The sequence below is a fragment of the Culex pipiens genome, chromosome 1 (assembly GCF_016801865.2).
Source record: "Culex pipiens pallens isolate TS chromosome 1, TS_CPP_V2, whole genome shotgun sequence".
NCBI lineage: Eukaryota > Metazoa > Arthropoda > Insecta > Diptera > Culicidae > Culex > Culex pipiens.
The window spans coordinates 123,732,898-123,753,376 of NC_068937.1; the positions used below are offsets into that span (position 1 = coordinate 123,732,898).

At 40.5% G+C, this 20,479-nt stretch overlaps 1 protein-coding gene across 1 annotated transcript; it reads right to left on the reverse strand.

Moving 5' to 3' along the window:
• Positions 1-1,417: 1,417 nt before the first annotated feature.
• LOC120414299 (protein fork head) lies at positions 1,418-6,423 on the reverse strand. Its single transcript, XM_039575433.2, has one exon. The coding sequence runs from the start codon at positions 5,312-5,314 to the stop codon at positions 3,998-4,000; it is 1,317 nt and encodes a 438-aa protein (XP_039431367.1). The 5' UTR covers positions 5,315-6,423; the 3' UTR covers positions 1,418-3,997.
• Positions 6,424-20,479: the final 14,056 nt, after the last annotated feature.

The following is a 20,479-nucleotide window of genomic DNA, read 5'->3' on the forward strand; positions in this document are numbered from 1 at the left end:
GGATTCTTCAAAACTTCAACCGCCACTAACATATCGCTTTCTTAATTTTTAAAACACTTATTTGTTTTATTTCATTGTTTTTTTTTTCATTTCATACTTCTTGTGTGTACGTGTACGTGTTTTTGTGTGTGTCTGTGTGACTCTTGTATGTGACAAAAACGAGAGTTGCTAACCTTTAAAATAATGCTCCAGAGCCGCTACCAGTTAGCTTGGCTCTGTTTTTTTTTATTTTTCACTAGAATTACTTATTTAGGGTTTTTTATTCTTCTTCTTGTGTAGTATGTTCAGTTTTGCGCATGCTCGTTTCCTAGTTGTAAGAGAATTTTTCCACTGTATATCGCATTTTCTGCTGCCAAATCTTGGACTCGTTTTTTTTCTTTTCGATTTGCTTTTTTTTCTACGAATTGAGATTTTTGTTTCAGAACTTGTTCTTCTTTAATATAAAGGTGTCTAACTACCGATTAAAGGGGGGACTTTTTGTGTGTTGTTGAAATTTTTGTGTGTGTGTTTTTGTGGTTGTGTGCTTGTTACTACGAGAGTTGATAATATTCGAAATCAGCGGAATTTACAAGGTAACTATTCGCGGACTTTTGCAGGGTAAATTTTCACTATTTGAAACAACGGAAAAACGGAATTGGTAGTAAGTTTGGTTTCAAAACGGTTATGTTACGGTATACGCTTCCTAGTAGTGTGTAGTATCTGGTTTTGCCCACAATTTGATTCGAAGAGTTGGAATGTTTGTTGTCGGTGTAGAAAAATTATAATTGTATTTTTTTTTGTAATTATAGTTAAAAGTATGTACAAGATTCTTTGATTTATGTTATGTATACTTCTAGTTTTGTTTTTCCTCCACATTTTTTTTGCTGTTTTACTTTCATGTATATATAAAAGATTCGACTTAGACATAAAGATAATAAAATATGTACACCTTTGATTTAATATTGCAAAAATAAAAACGTAATTACCTTACTGGCTAGGACGCTTCTCACGTTCGATTTTTTAATAGTATTTACTCAGATTAAATTCTCAAAATTAGTTTTCTGCTTTTTGTGTATCTTCTTTTGCTTACTGTACAATAAAGTATTCAGTGGATTCTTGCATGGGATGATAGGGACTTTTTCTCGCCTTAATTGCACATTTTGATTATAAATCTTTTGTCTTCTTCCACAATTTTGTCATCGTAATTTTGTGCTCCTAACGTATCAATTTTCGCTTTGGACTGAAACCAGAGATTTCTCGTTCTGCGGCCCTCACTAATTAAACTTGGTCTGTTCTATAGCTCAAAATGTGTACAATACTGGATTTGGGGAGATTTCTGGGATTGTGGTTTGAAGTTAGACAATTTACTGTTATGTTTGGATTTGAGCTGGTTGTCAACTGGCAAGGTGAAGGTCGGCGAAGGGACTCTCAGCTTAAATACAGAAGATTTCTTCCGCTCAAAAAAAGCATTAGTCATGTCCCGGCGTGGCACGATGTTTACGTTCTAATAATTTAATTAAAACCATCCGGATAATTTGTTTACTTAGCACGCGGGCTCTAATTGGCCGCGCCGTTTTCGCGGAATGTCGACCACTGGGTTGAAACTGTGGCACATCACGTCGGCCACAGGGAGAGCCGGATTTGATTGATTTCTTCGAGAAAAGCCAACCAAGCGTTCGTTTGCTCTGAAAACATCGTTTTAGAGCCGGCAAATGGTTTTGAGACGCTGAAGTAATGAAGGAAAAGTTCGAAGAAATCGAGCTTAATTAAAATGGTGTAAGCACCTTTTTAAATGGTTGCTCATTATCATCTCTGAAAGGGACTGGTTGCCGTGAGTGGCAAAACAACTATTTAATTAAATTGCGGTTTTCTTGAAATTTTGCGTTCATTGAAAAAATGGCTTGTTGCCAATGCCAAAAAAAATTCTCATCGATCATGCCCAATATATTCGTTAAAATTAAATTTTAATATCACTGTTACAGTTTGCGTTATACGTTGCGTTCTCTCAGGTAAGAACCAAATTAAGTTCTGTCACCATTGTCAAACCATTCGACTCTGCCAAGCATGGATCTTACTGGCTTAATAAGCCATGATGAGTACTTCCGCTGTTCTAGTAGTAGCTCTTCCACGGATCTTCCACTCTTGAACAAACAGCAAACAAAGCTTTAAGTCAACAACCCAAGATCACACTCACCCATAACCTCACTTCTTGGAGAGGAGGCCACTGAGATTTTCTTTAATTGATTCTCTTGGCACACAAAATTCGAAAACGAGCACCCTCTAGCTTAATGCATCGGCTCAGCAGCCCAGGTGAAGAGGCCGCGCCAGGCCGGAATGAATTGACCACGCAGTAGAGGCTCAATTGAGGTCATCGGTTTTTCTGAAGCTCCGATGCAGGTCTTGAGAGCTGGAGAATTATTCATAAGCTGGAGATGGGTGCGCACTGCGATCGTAGGGTGGTTCTTGGTAAAATTGTGAAAAAATCGAGTTTTTTATGCGCAACTTCTTGGAGATTGCCACAGACTATAACTTGACTTTTAGTTAGACTGTAAATCATTTTTGGTTCAGAACCACCTCAAAGCTTATTAACCCTCTGGAAGAGTAAATGAGAAATTACCATAAAAGCAGTCGCTTTAAGCTTGGTTGCTACCGTCTGTCTTTCGAAAAGGGCACACATCATGCATGAACTGTCCGGGTGTACCGTACACATGAATGGTACAACATTCAATGAAAGGTCCAGACGACGACAAACTCCGCTGAAGAAGCTTGAAAGAGTCGTTTGTGCGTCAAGAAGCAAAAACGGATCTTGCGGACACTCGAGTGGACGACCAACTTGACGGTCTGAAAGCGTCATGTTTTGAGCTTTGTTATTTCGACGTTGCGACGACATGAAACTGGTTTTTGAAGAGGAGGCACACGGAATTGCGAGGGTGGCCAATTCTGACGAGTGCTTGGTCTTGCTTGGTAATCGCAGAACAGCGATTTTTAATTAATTCTGAATTTGAACTTTTCCTCGAGTTTAGCCTCAGTCTCCAACTTTCTCACAAAGTGCTCCAAATCACCGAAAATGTCACCCAAAACTCCACAACAGCTCATTATACGAAGCTACAAACTCCTACTCAACCCTCGAGTGCCCATCTGAATAAATACCACTGAGCAAACCTTTTCACGACACGACACATCCCGCACACTTATCGATCGGGCACGCGCGTTCGCCCGGTTGAAGGACCACATTGTCTAGCGTTCCGAAGGTCGATTATGGTCAATACGGTGCTCCAGAAGCGATCACGCCGGTCGAGTGACCGAGGCAGGGCCGTTTTTGGAGAGAGCTGATGAAAGTGCGCTCTCCGATATGGTAATGGATCTCGAGGGTTGAAGGCTAGCTTTGGATGGTTGTGGCGAGCAAACCAGGAAGAAATAGGAAAGAACGTCCGAAGCGTTACTGTTCACCGCAAGGTCTCTATTACAGGCGTCAACATTGAGCTATCAAGAACAGTGTTGATTCTGACAAGAACATCAAGACATTAAAAACTTCAGGCGAGTGCATCATTTTCTATCAGTCAACTGTTTTACGAGCTGTTTCTCGAAACTTGAGTCACTCTTCCGGTCACCACTCGCGCGCCCGTTTTACGTGGCGCGTGGTACCACTTCAAACTCGCGCCGGGAGTCACCTTCACCGTACCTCGTACCTTATCTGCGCTCCATTATCCATCTCCGTGTAGGCGTAGATTGTGGAGAAAACTAGCACAAACTTTTAGAATTGAAAGTTATGGTCTGCGTCGGTACTGCTGCTACAGGACGATCTACTGATGGAGTTACCGTTGATGATACTGTTGTTGTTTAGGTGATGCTGGTGATGGCCGCCACTGCTGCCGAACTGGTGATGAATGTTGCTGCTGTTGGCGTGGTGATGAGCGTTGTTGTTGGTTCCGTTGGTACTACCGCTGCTGCCGCCACTACTCTGGCAGCTGCCGCCGTAGTAGTTCTTCAGCTTCACTTATGCCAACGGATACTGATGTCACAAGCTCGTGGTGCCTGTCGATGCGTGGTGGTACCCGAGGCTCTGATGATAGTAGGAGTTCTGTTCGAGGGCAGCCGCCGCAGCGTGCGAGTTCTGCAGGGGACTCAGGCCGTTGTAGCCGGCGTACTGGCTCATGTCGTACATCTTGATGTCGGCCTTGGATTCGGCCGGCAGCAACCGGGTGATGGAGAACGGATGACTAGAGGGCGTGTAGCCGGGCGGTTCCTGCTTGAGGTGCATGGAGTGGTAATCGCTGAGCAGCGATGGATGGCACCGGTTCACCATGGCGGACAATTCCTCCTGCTGGAGCTGCTGGTGGTGCGCTCCGTGGTGCGATTGGGATTGCTGTGCTAGGCAGAGGTCTGCGGTGGCGTGCAGCATTGCCAGAGCATCGGTATCCTTGCCGTGGGCAGAGTTCAGCATTCCGTGCGTATCGTGCGGCCCGGGCAGCTTGTGTTCCCTGTGGTGATGGTGATGGTGATCCTCGTGATGGTCCTTCTTATCTGGACTGGTTGCATCCATACCGTGAACGGGGCTCTTGTGCATGGAGCGAATCACTTCTTTCTTTTCGTCCTTGAAACGCTTCTGCCGTCGCAGATAGCATCCATTCTCAAACATGTTACCCGAGTCGGGATGGAGCGTCCAGAATGAACCCTTACCAGGCTTGTCCGGAGTCCGGGGCACTTTGACAAAGCAGTCATTGAAGCTAAGCGAATGCCGAATTGAATTTTGCCACCGCTGCTGGTTCTGTCTGTAGAACGGGAACAGATCCATGATGAACTGGTAGATCTCCGCTAAGGTAAGCATCTTGTGCGGGTTGTTCTGAATGGCCATCGTTATAAGTGAGATGTACGAGTATGGAGGCTTGGCATGCGTATAATTCCGCCGGTATGTTGCCGCCGGCTTCTCCGTCCGAACTCGCTGCAGAGCAGCAGAATTGGGTGATCCTGGATCGCCGAGAACCTCTCGACTTCCGGGTACGCTCGAGTATCCGGTCATGGCCGCCATTGAGCTCATCCCATTACCACCCATGCATGAACCCATGTTGGGGATGGGCGATCCCATCGAACTGTACCCAAGTGGTGCCGAAGTTAGGCATTGGCCGGACATGGAATTCATGGCGGCTCCCATTCCGGACATTCCCGAACCTCCCAAAACAGATGAACCAAAGCTTCCGCCTTGAGGCGAAACTGAAGTCATCCCACCTACTGTCATCCCCATGCTGTTCATACTGTACGTCGTAGCCATCGGGCTCATGTTTCCTCCGGTCATGCTCGAACTGTTGATCGACGTTTCCGGGTAAAGTTTTTGCATCTTCACTACTTAAGTTTCACCTAGTCCTGTGTTGCGTTGTACTCTGACCACTAAGCCCACTTGGAACAGATCTATCAATTGAAATCACTCTTCAGAACGGCGCGCGTCATTGATCGATCATCTCACTGCCCGGCACATTCCGATTGCGTCTTCTCGTCGTACACACGACCGATATTGTTTATCATTCGGTGCTGGGGCATTCCCGGCGTATGTGTTGTTATCTCTTTGTTTGTTCACACTCACATCTACTCCTACGGCACAAACACCTTCACCCAATTACCCAAAAATTCGAACCTCCCAAGCCACACACTATTCGACGTGACACGAGGACTTGGTTCAAAATTCAATAATAAACACAAACAATGCCTCACACTACTTGCACGTAGACGGGGGTGTTCCTTGTGGCAAATGTCGTCACTGCCGTCCAACTCACGTCATCGACGTCGGAGACCGAGTTTTGTGTGGACACAAAAACTTAAGCACTCTGCACACATACGCTGGGGGTACAGCTGGTGTATCCCGGGGCTTCCGACTTGTCCAACTGCCGCCGAGTAGCAAACAAACCCGGAATATCCAAAGTCCCTGGTTTACGGGCGGTCGGGTTCGACTTCAACAGGTCGACTTGAAGAGACCTTAAACCCGGAACGCTCCTTCCCTTGGCTCGGCTCGATGTTGACTCGTTGCAACCCAAATACCAGTGTCGTTTTACTGATTGGAAAGGCAAATATGTGCGATTCAGCGCGCTGATCCTCGCTCGCGCTCTCCAGTGAGTCTGGAAAGGACTCTCCGAAACGGAGTGCGTGCGTGAGCGATGCGTGCGTGACTTCTTGCGTTGGTGTTGGTGGGCGCTCGATATTTTGGTGGTCCTCGCGCAAAGTTCCGGCACTCACTCACGATTTTCACGCCGGAAAATGCCGTCGCACACCGATTTTCACGAAACTTTTCACGCGGAGCACTCGTCCAAAAGCGTCAGCTTGCGCGCGCGAGAGCTTTATTATTATATTATGTTTATATATTATAATGTTGTTCAAACTTTGTCTGCCACGGGGTTACAACAGCAGAAGCAGCAGCAGCAACGGTGCCTGTGCGCGCCTCTCCGGAATAACAAGATGTGACTGTTTGCAGAGGGGAATAACTACTATTTGGCTTTCAAACAATATTCGACTGAAGTGCCTAACTAAACTTTAAACACACACGACGTCCCCTTCTGGGTTGCGTGACGGCTCGCTCTCTCACCAATACTCTCGCCAGCACATTATCCAATCTCATACCCTCCGACAGCTGCCAGAGAGTGCGCGCAATCAGTGCGTCTCGTTCGCTCTATCGCGTGTCACCACTACAGCAGACGTCCAGCTGAGCCGAACCAACCAATCGGGCGCGCGTGCGAGCGTCCGTTGAGAACAAAGAAAACGAGCGAATTCACCACCAAAGCGAGAAACTCACCACGAAGCAGTAGAAGCAAGCTGTGTAAGCCGTCTCACTACTACCGATGCAGCTGCAATGCTCTCTTACCAACTAGGCGGAGTCTCAACCCGTAGCCTGCTGCGATCTTCCCGTATTGTACAAGGCTCGAACGAGACGGCCTGCTGTGGTGGGACCGTTGGAAAGACCGAAACGGAGCGCTTTCCCATGCTTGGCGCATGCTTGGATCGATTCCTGTTTTTCCCCGAAAACCCAGGTGGACGGTGGCGGTAACGGCACCACCGGTTGTTCCAGTGTCCCGAAGGATCAATGTGTGGTGAACGCGTTTCCGATCGAAATTGGACATTGGGAACCGCCGTGGCGGCAGAGACCCACCCTTTTCCCGCTTCCTGTCGCCGGCAAGCTGCGACTGGTGAAGACAGTGAAACCTTCAAACCTCAAAAATTCCGCCCTTGCTGACAGTCCATCCGACGCCGTACCGGTTCCACTGTCAACCCCGCTCGGCCGGACTTTTGACACATTTCACGATGACGATGACGAGGTGACAGGCGCCTGTCACACGCACACCTTTCCTCCTCCCTGTCTCGGTTCGCAGAAATCCTTGGTCTAATTGACATTTTATCGGAAAAATGGAAACACACAGCCCGGGCTGGCGGCAGTCTCGTGCCGTGGCCATTCGGCAGAGGGGTGACATCAACCAGACCAAAGTGACAACGACGACCGGCTGGGAAAAGCCGGGAAAACTGGAACTGCAAGCCGGGGCTGGTGTTTCTTCCCGGGTTCGAAGATAATCGTCTTTATCGTGGACGCAGATATTGGTTGGTGTCGTCATCGATAGTGTCGAGGATTAGTTGGATTGGAGAGTGCCTGAACGTGAGTACTGGAAGCAAGCTGGCGGCCGATTGGCGCCAACTAGCAGTAGTCAAATGGAGTGTTTTTATGTCAGCGTTTATTATCTACGACGATGTGGTTTTCATTGGAAAAATAGAAAGTCAGTGGTGATGTTAATGTAATTTGAATTTGAATTAAGCTGAAACTAATTTTGTTTTTCAGTGCATATGTGGAATAACGAACCAGTGAATTCACAGCATATTACCATAAAAAAAAGTATTTAACATACACTGTTTCTGCTGCAGTTTTCGCATTAACTTTAGCCACCTTAATATTTTATGAAATTTGTGTTAGTACAGCAAAATTATCATGCATTTTATCCTATGACTAAAAAGTTTTAACGGCCTTTTGCAGCAACTAAAGCAGAAAAAGAAATCATCAAATTATGTGACAATTAGATTTTTCCTTCAAACTCATATAAGCTTGAAAATAAGAATAAAATGATTGATTTTTTTAATTGCATCCCTCAGGATTTATTTTTGTCAATGGCTTTAAAATGGTATTGTGCTTCTTTGTACTAATCAGACAGAAATCTCATCTAGGAAAGTTAATCAGTGCACAGACGCATTTATTCTTAATTAAGTTTTTAATTTCAGTATAGCAGTTTTAGCTGATCGGGAGACAAAGTTTGAAGGTCGAAAAACCTCAAGGGTCTTAAAATGTCTGTAACTTAGGCAAAATTTAATTGAACTTAAAAATTCAAAAATCACCTAAAAGGACTTAAAAAATTGCAACAAAATGAAACATACAAGTTGAAGGACTCTAAAGGAAGTTTAGTGAAAAAAATAGAAACATTTTCAAACTCAAATAAAAATGTGATTCATCCAGATACCAACTCAAAAAAAGCATTTTCTACAAGTGAATTTTTCAGTAGTATTTTTTTTGCTCTGAAGGCCCCTTGCATACAATTTTTTTTGGAGATAATATTAATTTCGAGTTTCTGAGCCATTGTCACATAAAATTATATATAAAAAATGTATTCATCCATAAGCACACTTTACAAAATGAAAAAAAAAAACCGCTGATTCACATTTATTGAAAATCTGGTTAGTTTCCATGGGTACTAGATGTCTCCCGAAGAAAAGCAGCCACCAATATAACTTTGATATTCTACTTTCAATAATTCTGAAAGCATAATAGGTAGTAAAGCTATCGTCATGATACAGGCTGCCTCAGAAAGGACTGATGGAATCAGCCATCATTTTCTACAAAATATCTGAGGTCCAGCTACAAATAGTGTATAAACAAAATTTAAGTTATCAGAGCTTAGATTATTAGACCTTCAATGTTATAAGCTCATTTCAAAGGTCTTTCGATTTTTTTTACTGACGATAGTTCGCATGATGGATCCAGTTATCATTTTCATCAACATGTTAGGGATCCGGCCTTAAAACATGTTTAAATAACATTCCAATTGCTCTCGAATTTTGATAAGCTAATCAATTTTCAATCTTTAAGGCTCATCGGAAAGTTCTTTCAAATCTAGAGTCAGTTTTTAAAACAACTTATGAATCATGGGTTCTTATGCAGATAAGACCTTTTGAAAATTTAATCGAGCAATATTTTTTTAAGAATATAAATCATGACGGGTTTTATTACAAACCACCTTTTCACAATCTCAAGAATCAGCTTTAGATCATAATAATCTATTACGAATGATTCTTTTTGTTTACCACATTTGATCCATATAATAATAAATGTATTCAAATACTGATTTTGAATTTTGAATCCAAGATGTTGGCTAAAATGGCGGTTATGAAATATTGAGATAATGGAATTGATAATGAAACATGCAATCAACCACTTAAATTTTACTAAAATGGGGTCGCAGAACTCGAATTTCTATGTTAACAGTGGAACAAACGAATAAAAAGAAATTGTCTATGATTTGATTGACTGAAGTTCTGAAAATCGAGACGTCGGATAATCGAGTCTGGACTGTATTTTGAAAATCACGACAGAAAAAAACCAAATGTTACTTCTCATTTAAACAAAGAAAATGGGCAGCATCATAAGACACTAAAAAACTTTTTTTCATTTTCAACTGATTTACACCTTTAACTGCACATTTTATAACCCCATCTGCAGCCACAAATTATTCCACAATTGCAGCGTCGTGAGCAAATAAAAAGTCCACCTTTTTCCATTCGTTTGACATTTCACCCAAGCCAGAACAGGACGATCGCCGTTGTCGTTCGTCTTATCAGACAAAGCTATTTTTACGACATGTTCCTTGGCTTGGCGTGTCAAAGCTATAAACTTAACCGACTTAACCATACTCTCCTCCAGATCCGTGACACATCGCCATAGCAAGATGGCGGCCCCGACTTTTTTTTATCTGCCCAACTTGGAAGTTCCAAGATATTGCCGCGGGTATTTGCATAAGTGCTGATATAGTGCTTGTAATCTGCTGTTGCTTCGTGTTCGTGTCGGCTTGGTGACGGCATTTTGGGGTTATGTTGGAAACTTGAGGTAAAATGGACAACTTTATTGGACGAAAACTGTACAACCTTGCTAGCAGGTCCAGCCAACCCAGAAGTACCCCGTTTTAAGGCGAAGATTTGGTCACGTCCGCAGCACCGCAAGAAAACCGGCGATAACGGCCAAGTTCTTAGTCATCGTTCCTTGCAAGGGTGCGGCGATAGCCAACCAGGGAAGATGATGCCAGCGCAGCAATCTCGCACATATGAGCCCAACCGGCAGTCACATCTTCTCCTCCGAAAGGTACTATTTACCAAGAAAATTATCGAGTCATCAGAATATTTACACAATCAGGCGTCAACTTTCTTATCGCCCCAGCACCGGAGGAGCTCCGACGTAGTATCTCTCTCTGCTTCGGTGTTCTTGGGATTGTCCTCCGTCAGGGACCATTTTTTATTGCAGCCAAGAATGCTTGGCTCAGCGCAAGAAAAGCGAATTTGCTGTCCTGAGTTATCGCCGTGTTTTACGCTTGACTTGGCACAAAACATAACCTCACTTCCAAGGATGACACCCCATTTGGTAGAGACTAGTAAAAACTAGGGAGAATTGTACCATAAACTAGCAAGGAAGGCAGCTGGCCATAGCGGTTTTTCGGATAGTTTACCGAGGCCGGAGCTGGCAGCTGAGACACGGGAAGGAGTTCGTTACACGATTGTGTCGACTCCGGGCTGAACGTCTTCTAGGAGTGCGCTCCCGTTGATGAAGATAAGGCTCGTAGAGAAAGTTCTAATTCTTGAGGTGGAGGAAGCCTTTGGATACCTTTTCGTCATTGTCATGCTATCTTTTCGCCCGTGCATTTAGGGCCAAATTGTGTTAAGAACACCATTTTGTGTACCTCACAATGCCTCAACTTTTGACCTTCACAGATCCCCAAAATTGTATTTCAATCTTGAGATATTCAATAAAAGCTGAAAAAACTACGTACATTCTTGTCACTCTTCATATGAAAGAACTTTAGATCTGATCGTGCTATCTTGACACACCCTGGAAATTGCTATAAGTGTGACAACTGGCCAAATGGATTTCAGGTTAAAACGCTTTTGGCACACGTGCATGTCCGACTACCGTAAACATTTTTTAGTTTTTAACCAAATTCAACCAAACTTCGGGACAATGCACAGAATGGTCAATATGAACAAAACATTTTTTTGTTTATTCAAGGTCAAACATTAAGGCTCTGAAAGGCATCATTTCCGATCGGCCATTTGGCGCCATTATTGTTTTATAAAAACATTCAAATCAGAATGTATCACTCAGAAAAATGGTTTTCATTGTGTTGTTTGTACAAACCAATCCCTTCTTTAAAAGATGGTGATAATATTCTATTAACTAATGGGGAGAAAGCTCAAAAACTTGCTCAGCAGTTTGAGAGTGCTCATAATTTCAACTTAAATGTTTTGAGTCCTATTGAAGATCAAATTTCAATAGAATTTCAGAATATTGCTGAACAAGAATCTTCATCAGATGAAGTTTTTAATACGGATCTGAATGAAATAAAATCTATTATCAAAAAATTTAAAAATATGAAAGCCCCTGGTGAGGATGGCATTTTTTACATTTTAATTAAAAAATTACCAGAAGCAACTTTAAGTAGCTTGGTCAAAATTTGCAACAAATGTTTTGATTTGGCATATTTTCCCAGTAGTTGGAAAAATGCCAAAGTAGTTCCGATTTTGAAACCGGATAAAAATCCTGCTGAAGCCTCATGCTTTCGGCCCATTAGTTTGCTTTCATCTATTAGTAAATTATTCGAAAGAATAATTCTTAATAGAATGATGACGCACATTAATGAAAATTCCATTTTCGCTGATGGGCAGTTTGGATTTCGCCTTGGGCATTCAACTACTCATCAGCTGTTGAGAGTTTCAAATTTGATTCGAAGCAACAAATCTGAGGGATATTCTACTGGCGCTGCTCTTCTAGACATAGAAAAAGCATTTGACAGTGTTTGGCATGAAGGTTTGATTGCGAAATTGAAAAGGTTTAATTTTCCGATTTACATCGTGAAAATTATTCAAAATTATTTGACGGATCGTACTCTGCAGGTATGTTATCAGAACAGCAAATCTGATCAACTACCTGTACGTGCTGGCGTCCCTCAAGGAAGCATTTTGGGTCCAATTTTATACAATATTTTTACTTCTGACTTGCCTGATTTGCCCCCAGGATGTCAGAAATGACTTTTTGCTGATGATACAAGCATCTCCGCCAAAGGTAGAAGCCTTCGTGTCATCACAAGAAGATTACAAAAAAGCTTGGATATTTTCAATTCTTATTTGAAATAATGGAAAATTACTCCAAATGCTGCAAAAACTCAACTTATTATTTTCCCTCACAAACCAAGGGCTGATTTTCTTAAACCAAAAAGTCATCACATTATAAAGATGAATGAGGTAAACTTAAAGTGGGAGGATCAAGTGAAATATCTTGGACTTGATTTTGACAAAAACCTTACTTACAAGGATCACATTGAAAGTATCCAGGTTAAATGTAACAAATATATTAAATGTTTGTATCCACTTATAAACAGGAATTCTAGACTTTGTCTCAAGAATAAACTGTTAATTTATAAACAAATTTTCAGACCTGCCATGCTTTATGCTGTGCCGATCTGGACAAGCTGTTGCTTAACCAGGAAGAAAAAACTTCAGAGGATTCAGAACAAAATTCTGAAAATGATTCTGAAGCTTCCTCCCTGGTTCAGCACCAGTGAACTTCATCAATTAGTCGAAGTTGACACTTTGGATGTTATGTCCAATAAGATAATTGATGCATTTCGACAAAAATCACTGCAGTCTTCAGCTGCATTGATCCGCTCTTTATATAGTTTATAAGTTAGTTTTAAGGTATCCCTTTTCCCTTTTGTACATGTAGGACCTCCTACATTTGAAATCACTGAATAGCGAAAGCTACAATATTTCATGAATAAATGAAAGTTGCTAGTATTTAAAATTGAGGTGAAAAGTCATCGATTGAGATTGGACACTCAATAATATTTTAACTGAATGAATGTACATGGAAGAAAAAAAATCTGAATAAATATAAATTTAAAAAAAAATGTGTTGTTTGTAGAAGCATGTTACATATAGTTATTATTTTTTCATTTCAGTTAACAGGTTAGGTCGTTATCTCAGTCCAGGTGTAGGAATCGTCTCCCTGGGTCCTGTCTCGGTGGAGTCGCTGGTAGGCAGTTGGATTAACAATCCAAAGGTCGTCATTTGAATCCCGGGGGTGATGGAAGCTAAGGTGTAAAAAGAAGGTTGCAATTGCCTCAACAATCAAGCCTTCGGACACCTAGTTTCGAGTAGTAATCTCGCAAACGAGAACGCCAAGGCAATGCTGTAAAGCGAATAATTTGATTTGATTTTTTGAAACATTAAAGTTCTCTTAATCTCTACTCTTCCCACCAGTACAAGGTCCTTCTTTGTTTTCCAGACCAGGCACTAAAGATAGCATTCGAGTTTTGTTTGCCGAGAAATATCAGCAAACACACAGACACACTCATACACCCCAGAGTACATCCGCCCTCGCTTGAAGCTAATCTAGAAGATGCTACTTTTACCAAGATCTCCCCCGAAAAACCTTGCTCGTTTAGTCATCCCGATGCCAAGATGCAACTTATGGCTTATCAGTTCCGGGAATTTTCCTCTGACTCGGGAACACGACCCATGGCAAAAGCAGACGCAGAGCCTCAGATGTTCTTATCAGCCATTTTGTTTGCCCGCTCTCCTTCTATCCTTTAAGACGCAGCATCGCTTATCGCGCGCGTTTTCAAACTTTCTCTCTCTTTCTCCTATGGATGAGTTGGCGACTCTGTAAGATGTTGCCGCCACTTTCAAGCCGTCGTCGTTTCAGGACTACGAACGAAGCGGCAATATGGCGGCTGGATTTTGAACCATTAGCAGATGCGGCTTGGAACTTTGTAGCGTAATTAATTACACATTCCTTGCGCGGAAAACTGTGCTGAAAGTTTTGCACTGTATGCCGGAGGTGGTGGTGGGTTTTTGGTGGGAAGTCGTACGCGACGAGTTTGATAATTCGGATGGAAATCAGGAAGCGGAGGCGGCCAGTTTTGAACTTCCTGTTGAACTTTAAGATAAGAAGTTGATTCATTAAAGAACTTGTAAGAATTTATCAGATTATGGTTTTGCGTTTGCGTTATTATAAGCAGGAAGTTTTTTTTTTCAAAATTGATGTTTATCAATTTAAATGCAAAAACGTAAACCCGTGCTTACAACAAGCTTGATTCGATAGGGTAGAGACACGGGGAACAATGATAAAATGGCTCTCACAAGTCGTAGTTTCAACCAATCAGGCTCATATTTGGGGGAAAGGTGTGTCTACTGGATACACGTCTGCCATATTAGTGGCTTTGGTTATGGACGCTCCCTTGAAAAGTAATTCATAAATGTTTGATTCTGGGGTGTAAAAGTAAATTATGGACAGAAAAAACTTTTTCGCTCGTAGGCTGCCATTTACACCAAAACTAATATTTCTTCAAATTTCTTTCGACGTTCCACACAGAAAAAAAAAATCATGGTAATATTACATCTGGGAAGAGGAACATCTTTTATGTCAGAAAAAAGGTGTAATTTTACCTCTGGAAATGTGTAATTTTACCACATTTCTGGTGTGATGTCACTTTTTCAGTCTAAATTGAGGTAAAATTACATCATAAAAGAGGTAATATTCAACCTTCCAAAATTACAGCTTCCAAATTTACATTATTTTTTTCTGTGCATAGGGATTAAGCAGGGCTACAATATCCTTTCATTAGATTTGGCCAAAATTTAGAATATACCCAGAATCCAGGGCTGTCTCATTGTTCCCCACTCATTTCTGCCCATGGGTAACAATGAGACACTTTGATTTTTCTTCAATAAACTTTTCAAAATCGATGGAAATCTTTCAAAACATGAATTAAAAGTGATTTTTGGCATATTTATAGAGTTTAAACTTCATTTAACCAAAAATACAAAGTTATTTGGTATTAATATATAGATTTTACAAAATTTAAATACTTTTTAGTGTAACTTTTGTTATTATTTTTGTATTGTTTCATGTTGGCAATGAACAATACAAAAACATGATGTTTTGCTAGAAAATGTTGATTTTCGTAGAGTGTCTCATTATTCCCCATCTGTCTCATTGTTCCTGCCAAGTGCGTCTACAATGTGACAGTTGAATAACTCTGGCTGTAAATGTCGGATCGATCTCATATTTTGGTCAATGTTAGAACACATTAAAAGAAAGATAATGCAACTAAAAGCTCATTAAAACATGCTGATGAAAAAATTAGAAAAATCGTTGAAAGTTGAAAACCAAAAGTGTCTCATTGATGACTACCCTACCCTAATATATACAAAATTTTCTAAGCTCTTAATATTGAAGTTGTGAATTAGTCCAAAATAACAGATAATATCATTCGTTAATAATTAATTCTCTACGAAATTGGTCAATTTCATGTTATTTTTATTTATATTTTTAGATTTTTTGAGCTGGCAGAAACTTTTAAGGGGTTTCCTTTTGACCAAAGAAGGCATTAAGCATCATTGGTTTGTGCTTACCAGTCTCCATATAACTTTGTAAAACCTGTATGGATTTTCTGATCGATAAATTGTCTTCAGTATAGTTGTAGGTGATCATGCGGACAATTTGAAAATGTCTATGGCATTTCCGGTAATATTTTTTTAACAGCTGAGAAACTGCCTATAATATTCTGTTTTAAATGTTGAAAATCGGACAAATTTTTGCTGCATTACAAATAATTGGAGTTTATCTAAGGGTCCTCGAATAAGCTTTCATTTTGAATGTCGACATTTCAATCGGTACATTTCTTATTGTAAACAAAATTGGTGTGAAACTTTCCAATCTTTCGGATGAAAATATTTTCAAAGTTTTCAAATCAAGCATAACATTTTAAATGGGCTGATGTGAGGGTTTTCAGCACATTCGCAATGTTTTTCTTGATAAAAAAAACAAGCAAGTATAATACATAAATCGGACCATTATTTTCCGCTGTGTCGGCAATTGAAAATGTTGCGCTATTTGGGTGACACCTTGGGTGAAACTTAAACTTTTTTTTTTAATTTCTTATAATTTAGTGGCATCTCAGGAACTCAGTATCTCAGCAACAAACAAACAAATTCTCAACAAATTTTCTCAGCTTTTTTATTCTTTTAATCAGAAATGGGCATTGCTTTTAAACATTTCCAAATTAATGATTTTTCCTAAAACTTGAACTTTTGATGATCATGTTATAACTTGAAAACGATGCAGAAAGTTATGTTCTTTTGTGAGTGCTTTCAAAATGAAAATATGGTAATGCATAAAAAACGTAATATAATCTAGGTGGTTGCTGCCATCTTTACACTTAATTTTTCTGGTAACTAAAATGATCTCTAAATTTTACTTTATATACTCACAACTATCGATAGGGCTGTCAGATCTTCAATCTTTTGGGCTCGTTGGAAAAGTCTATTTAACAGCTTTCTGCTTTCCAACAAAATGAAACCTTCTCTTCACAATCTTCCGGAATTTAGTCTTTATTTTTTTGTTTTTAACATAACTTTTGAAGTACTAAACTTGCTCATTTTAAATAGAAACTCATGGCAACCCAAGACGGATCAAACAAGACCAAAACGGCCAACAAGTTTGATAGAACAAAACAGATTTTGTATAACTTCCCTGAATGACGTGAACCATACAACTTTGCAAAATAATGAAAAAATGGCTTTACTCCGATTCAAACGTATACTTATCTCACTCATATAAAATCAAGTCAAAACAACTCCGAGGCAATCAAAATTTCAACTAATCCCGTCCAATTAGCCTCTGCTCAAATCAGACCAGCCTTGGTCCATCGCATCGATCGGAATCGCAATCTTCGCGCGATAAGTGGGTCAGTGGCGGCTTACAGCACATCGATAACGTTACGTCGAGATAAAGGTATATCTGCGCGCAAACAATGCTGAACCATAGACAGACAACTCAATAATCAACAGCCGGTTGTAAACTGCTAATCGACGATTTTGCCGGGCTTGATCCTAAACATACACCAGCGTGTGAGTGAGAGCGTAAGATTTATTATCGCAATCGTCATTGTTCAACGGAGCGATTCCGGTAATTACTGGAAATTTGGGCACGATTCAATGGACAGAACAAATAAACAAAAGTCGTATCGTGTTCCGGAATTGTTTAAACATTGATTAGACCTGATTTGGACAAAGAGCCTCGAGTGTAACGACAAGCGGTTCAACACCCAATCGGACATTAATCGATAAGAAAGACTGCCATGGCTTCTTTTTCCAGAGAGGTAAGTTACCGGCGGTCGATCGTCGGTGGCAGTAATTGGTGTTATATTTTCAGGAAACTTTTCGGAACTTTTGTTTGAAGGAGCTAGACAACGAACGACGATGACGACGACGAGAAGGTGATAAGAGCTATGAACTTCAAGCCGAAACGTGACAAACACGGTTTGTTTCTGTTTTTCAGCTGATTTGAACTGCTGCTGGCCAGTATTTGCTCTCTGTCTCTGACGGATCGATAATAATTCCAGGCCGGCATCGTCGCTTGGAAAACGGGGAAAAACTGGGGGAAAGTTGTCGTCCCCCACCTCCCTGGGTTAGGGAATGGACATGCGTAGTACAACCTCCGGCAGATAGTACCGGAGACTACAGCTCAGAAATGTTGATGGTCGTCGTCGTCAATACTATCTCCGGTCCGGTGGTTGGGGCTTGTTTTTTGTCCGTTCCTGGTGATATCTGTTGAACTCTGAGGCCCCTCAAACTCAGGCTAGGAGGGAGGAAAGGGGACGGAAAATCGATTTTCCTCACTTTTTTTTTGCTCTGCTGTTCCGCCTGAAGTGGATGCCGACGGGGCGGCATGCTCGTTCATCGTCCCTGGAAGAGCTTGGGCTGAGCCGTTGAGGGCACACTTTAAAGTGGTCGATAAATTCAACCGCCATGCTGGGAAACACCAGGAGAGGACAACCGCAGAGAATTAAAGGGGAACGGTTTCGGGATTGTGGGTTTGGGGATGTGCCGTAAGATTTCGTTTCAACTGTTAAAAGAAGGGATTGTTGTTGTTTCTATGATTAAGGAGACTTTAAACGAGATTAGTTTCGCTTCGTTTAGTATCTAGATTTACCACTTAAAAAAATTGATGCAATCTATCAAGCCTTAGTGTTTTGTCATTTTAAGTATGAATTTCATTCTATTATTTATCTTTGGTAATAAGCTAAAACTTTGAAGCTGATAAAATTAACCCTTTGCTTTCAAAACCAATATATCAATAAACGACTGTAACGAAGTATTCTTTTTTAATTTTTCTCATTGTATTTAAATAAACTAATCTTCAAAAAACATAGTTTTAGTGATTTTTTAGCAATCGCATAATATTAATTAAAGGAAACTTTCTTATCCAATCAAAATATGAGTTAAAGGAAAATATTCATACGAATTGTTTGTTTTTTAAACTGTACACAGTAGAAAAGTTTAATTTTTGAAGATCGAACAATTATATAGTTTTAAATTGCCTCTTTCTCGATATAAATGGCCCATTTTTGTGAAAAGAATAAAATTTCACTGAAAAATTAAATAAAAAAATCATAGTTGTTTTATTTTAGAGGAAATATAATTATTTTTTGACGAAATATCTGCCAACATTTTCTGATGAATATTTTTTTTTAATTTTATTTTTTTGTTTGCCAGAAATCCTGTGGCTCTTAAAGGCAGTCTAGTTTTACCGTACAATACATTTTCATTTATTCTATACCTTCAAACAGCTAAAAAATTAAAAAATACACATTAAAAAATCATGCTACAACTACATCTAGGTAGTATATTTACGTATAAGTATAATTTCACATAGTCATGAAGTTCAAGAACTGTTGTGAAATTACATCGAATAAAAGTAAACATTATCCATACAATTTTGTGACATTAAAAAAAGTTGCTTTTTCAAACTTTTTATATCGAAATTTGTAATTTTACATAAAAAATCCCAACATTCTTTTAAATGCAATTCAGGACAAAGATTTTTAAACTTCTTATAACTATTTTGACAACCTCGAAAAACTATACTGACAAGTGGAAGTATTTTTCTAAATTTAAGGCCTAATGTAACTCAAAACAATCTCAGTTTTTTGCGGTCAAAATTCATATTTAAGGTTGTCAAATGGTGCCACAGGAATTATATTTAGCGTCTTTTTGGGGTAATTATCTACCAACTCACACGAAATCCGGAGAAGTTTCCCCGACCCATCTTCGATTTGCGTGAAACTTTTCCTTTGAGGTAACTTTTGTCCCTGATCACGAATCCGAGGTCCGTTTTTTGATATCTCGTGACGGAGGGGCGGTACGACCCCTTCAATTTTTGAACATTCGAACATTTTTAATAGGTATCTTTCAATAAATTGCAGCCTGAAACGGCGATGAGATACACCCAAAGAAAAAATATATCTCAAAATCTGCAACAGTGGATTTGCTGCAGAAAATGTCACATTTTATAACATTTTTTGCAGCAAGTTCGTAGATCATTTTTGCCCGCGTGTAAACATTTCAACGATCTGCAGTTCTCACCAACACATAGAATGCTGGCCCGTCCCCGAGCAACACTCCAAAGACAAGAATATGTTGGTGCTCTTTCACTCAAATAACATCAAGCGTCCATGGCGCGGTGGTAGCGTGTCGGATCAATATCCAAGAAGTTGGTGGTTCAATCCTCGTTCTGTAATGGGTTTTTTTGTGAAATATAACCAAAAAATCGTCGGTAATGTCGATAATTGTCGGTAACGGGCAAAAATGTCATACCCCTATATCGCAAAAAATGCATGAGGACAGTTTTCATGTAGATTCCGATATACAGCGCCGTACCTAGGGGTTGGCGCAGTTGGCAACCGCCAAGGGCGCCAGCCCTTGGGGGGCGCCGAAATCGATGATTGTACAAAATTTTCATGTCAGTTATAACATCCTCATTAGATATTTGAAACAGAAAGGACGCCAAATTATAAAGGAGAACTACAAATAACTAGATGATTTAGCTTAAAATATTAAAAAAAAATATTTAGGGGCGCCAAAATCAATTGTGCGTTTAGGGTGACGGTTTTCGAGATTTTCAATTTCCCGGGAATCGAGAGTTGAATTTGACCATTTCCCGGGAATTCCCTGGACCCGGGATTTTTTTAACCAGGCTCAAAAAAAAAAAAAAATCAAACCATCCACATAACCGGGTCTTTTGTGGTCTCTATTGCAAGTTTCTGCTCGAACCTAGGAGTCCGAAGGCTTGAATGGGGAGAGCACCCAAACCTATTTCTACTCCAAGGAACCTTCCACCCTAGTGTTTGAACTGACGACCTTTGGATTGCGAGTC

Bases quoted from the DNA above. Each gene is read 5' to 3' on its own strand.
- LOC120414299 (XM_039575433.2), bottom strand. From the start codon at position 5,314: ATGCAAAAACTTTACCCGGAAACGTCGATCAACAGTTCGAGCATGACC.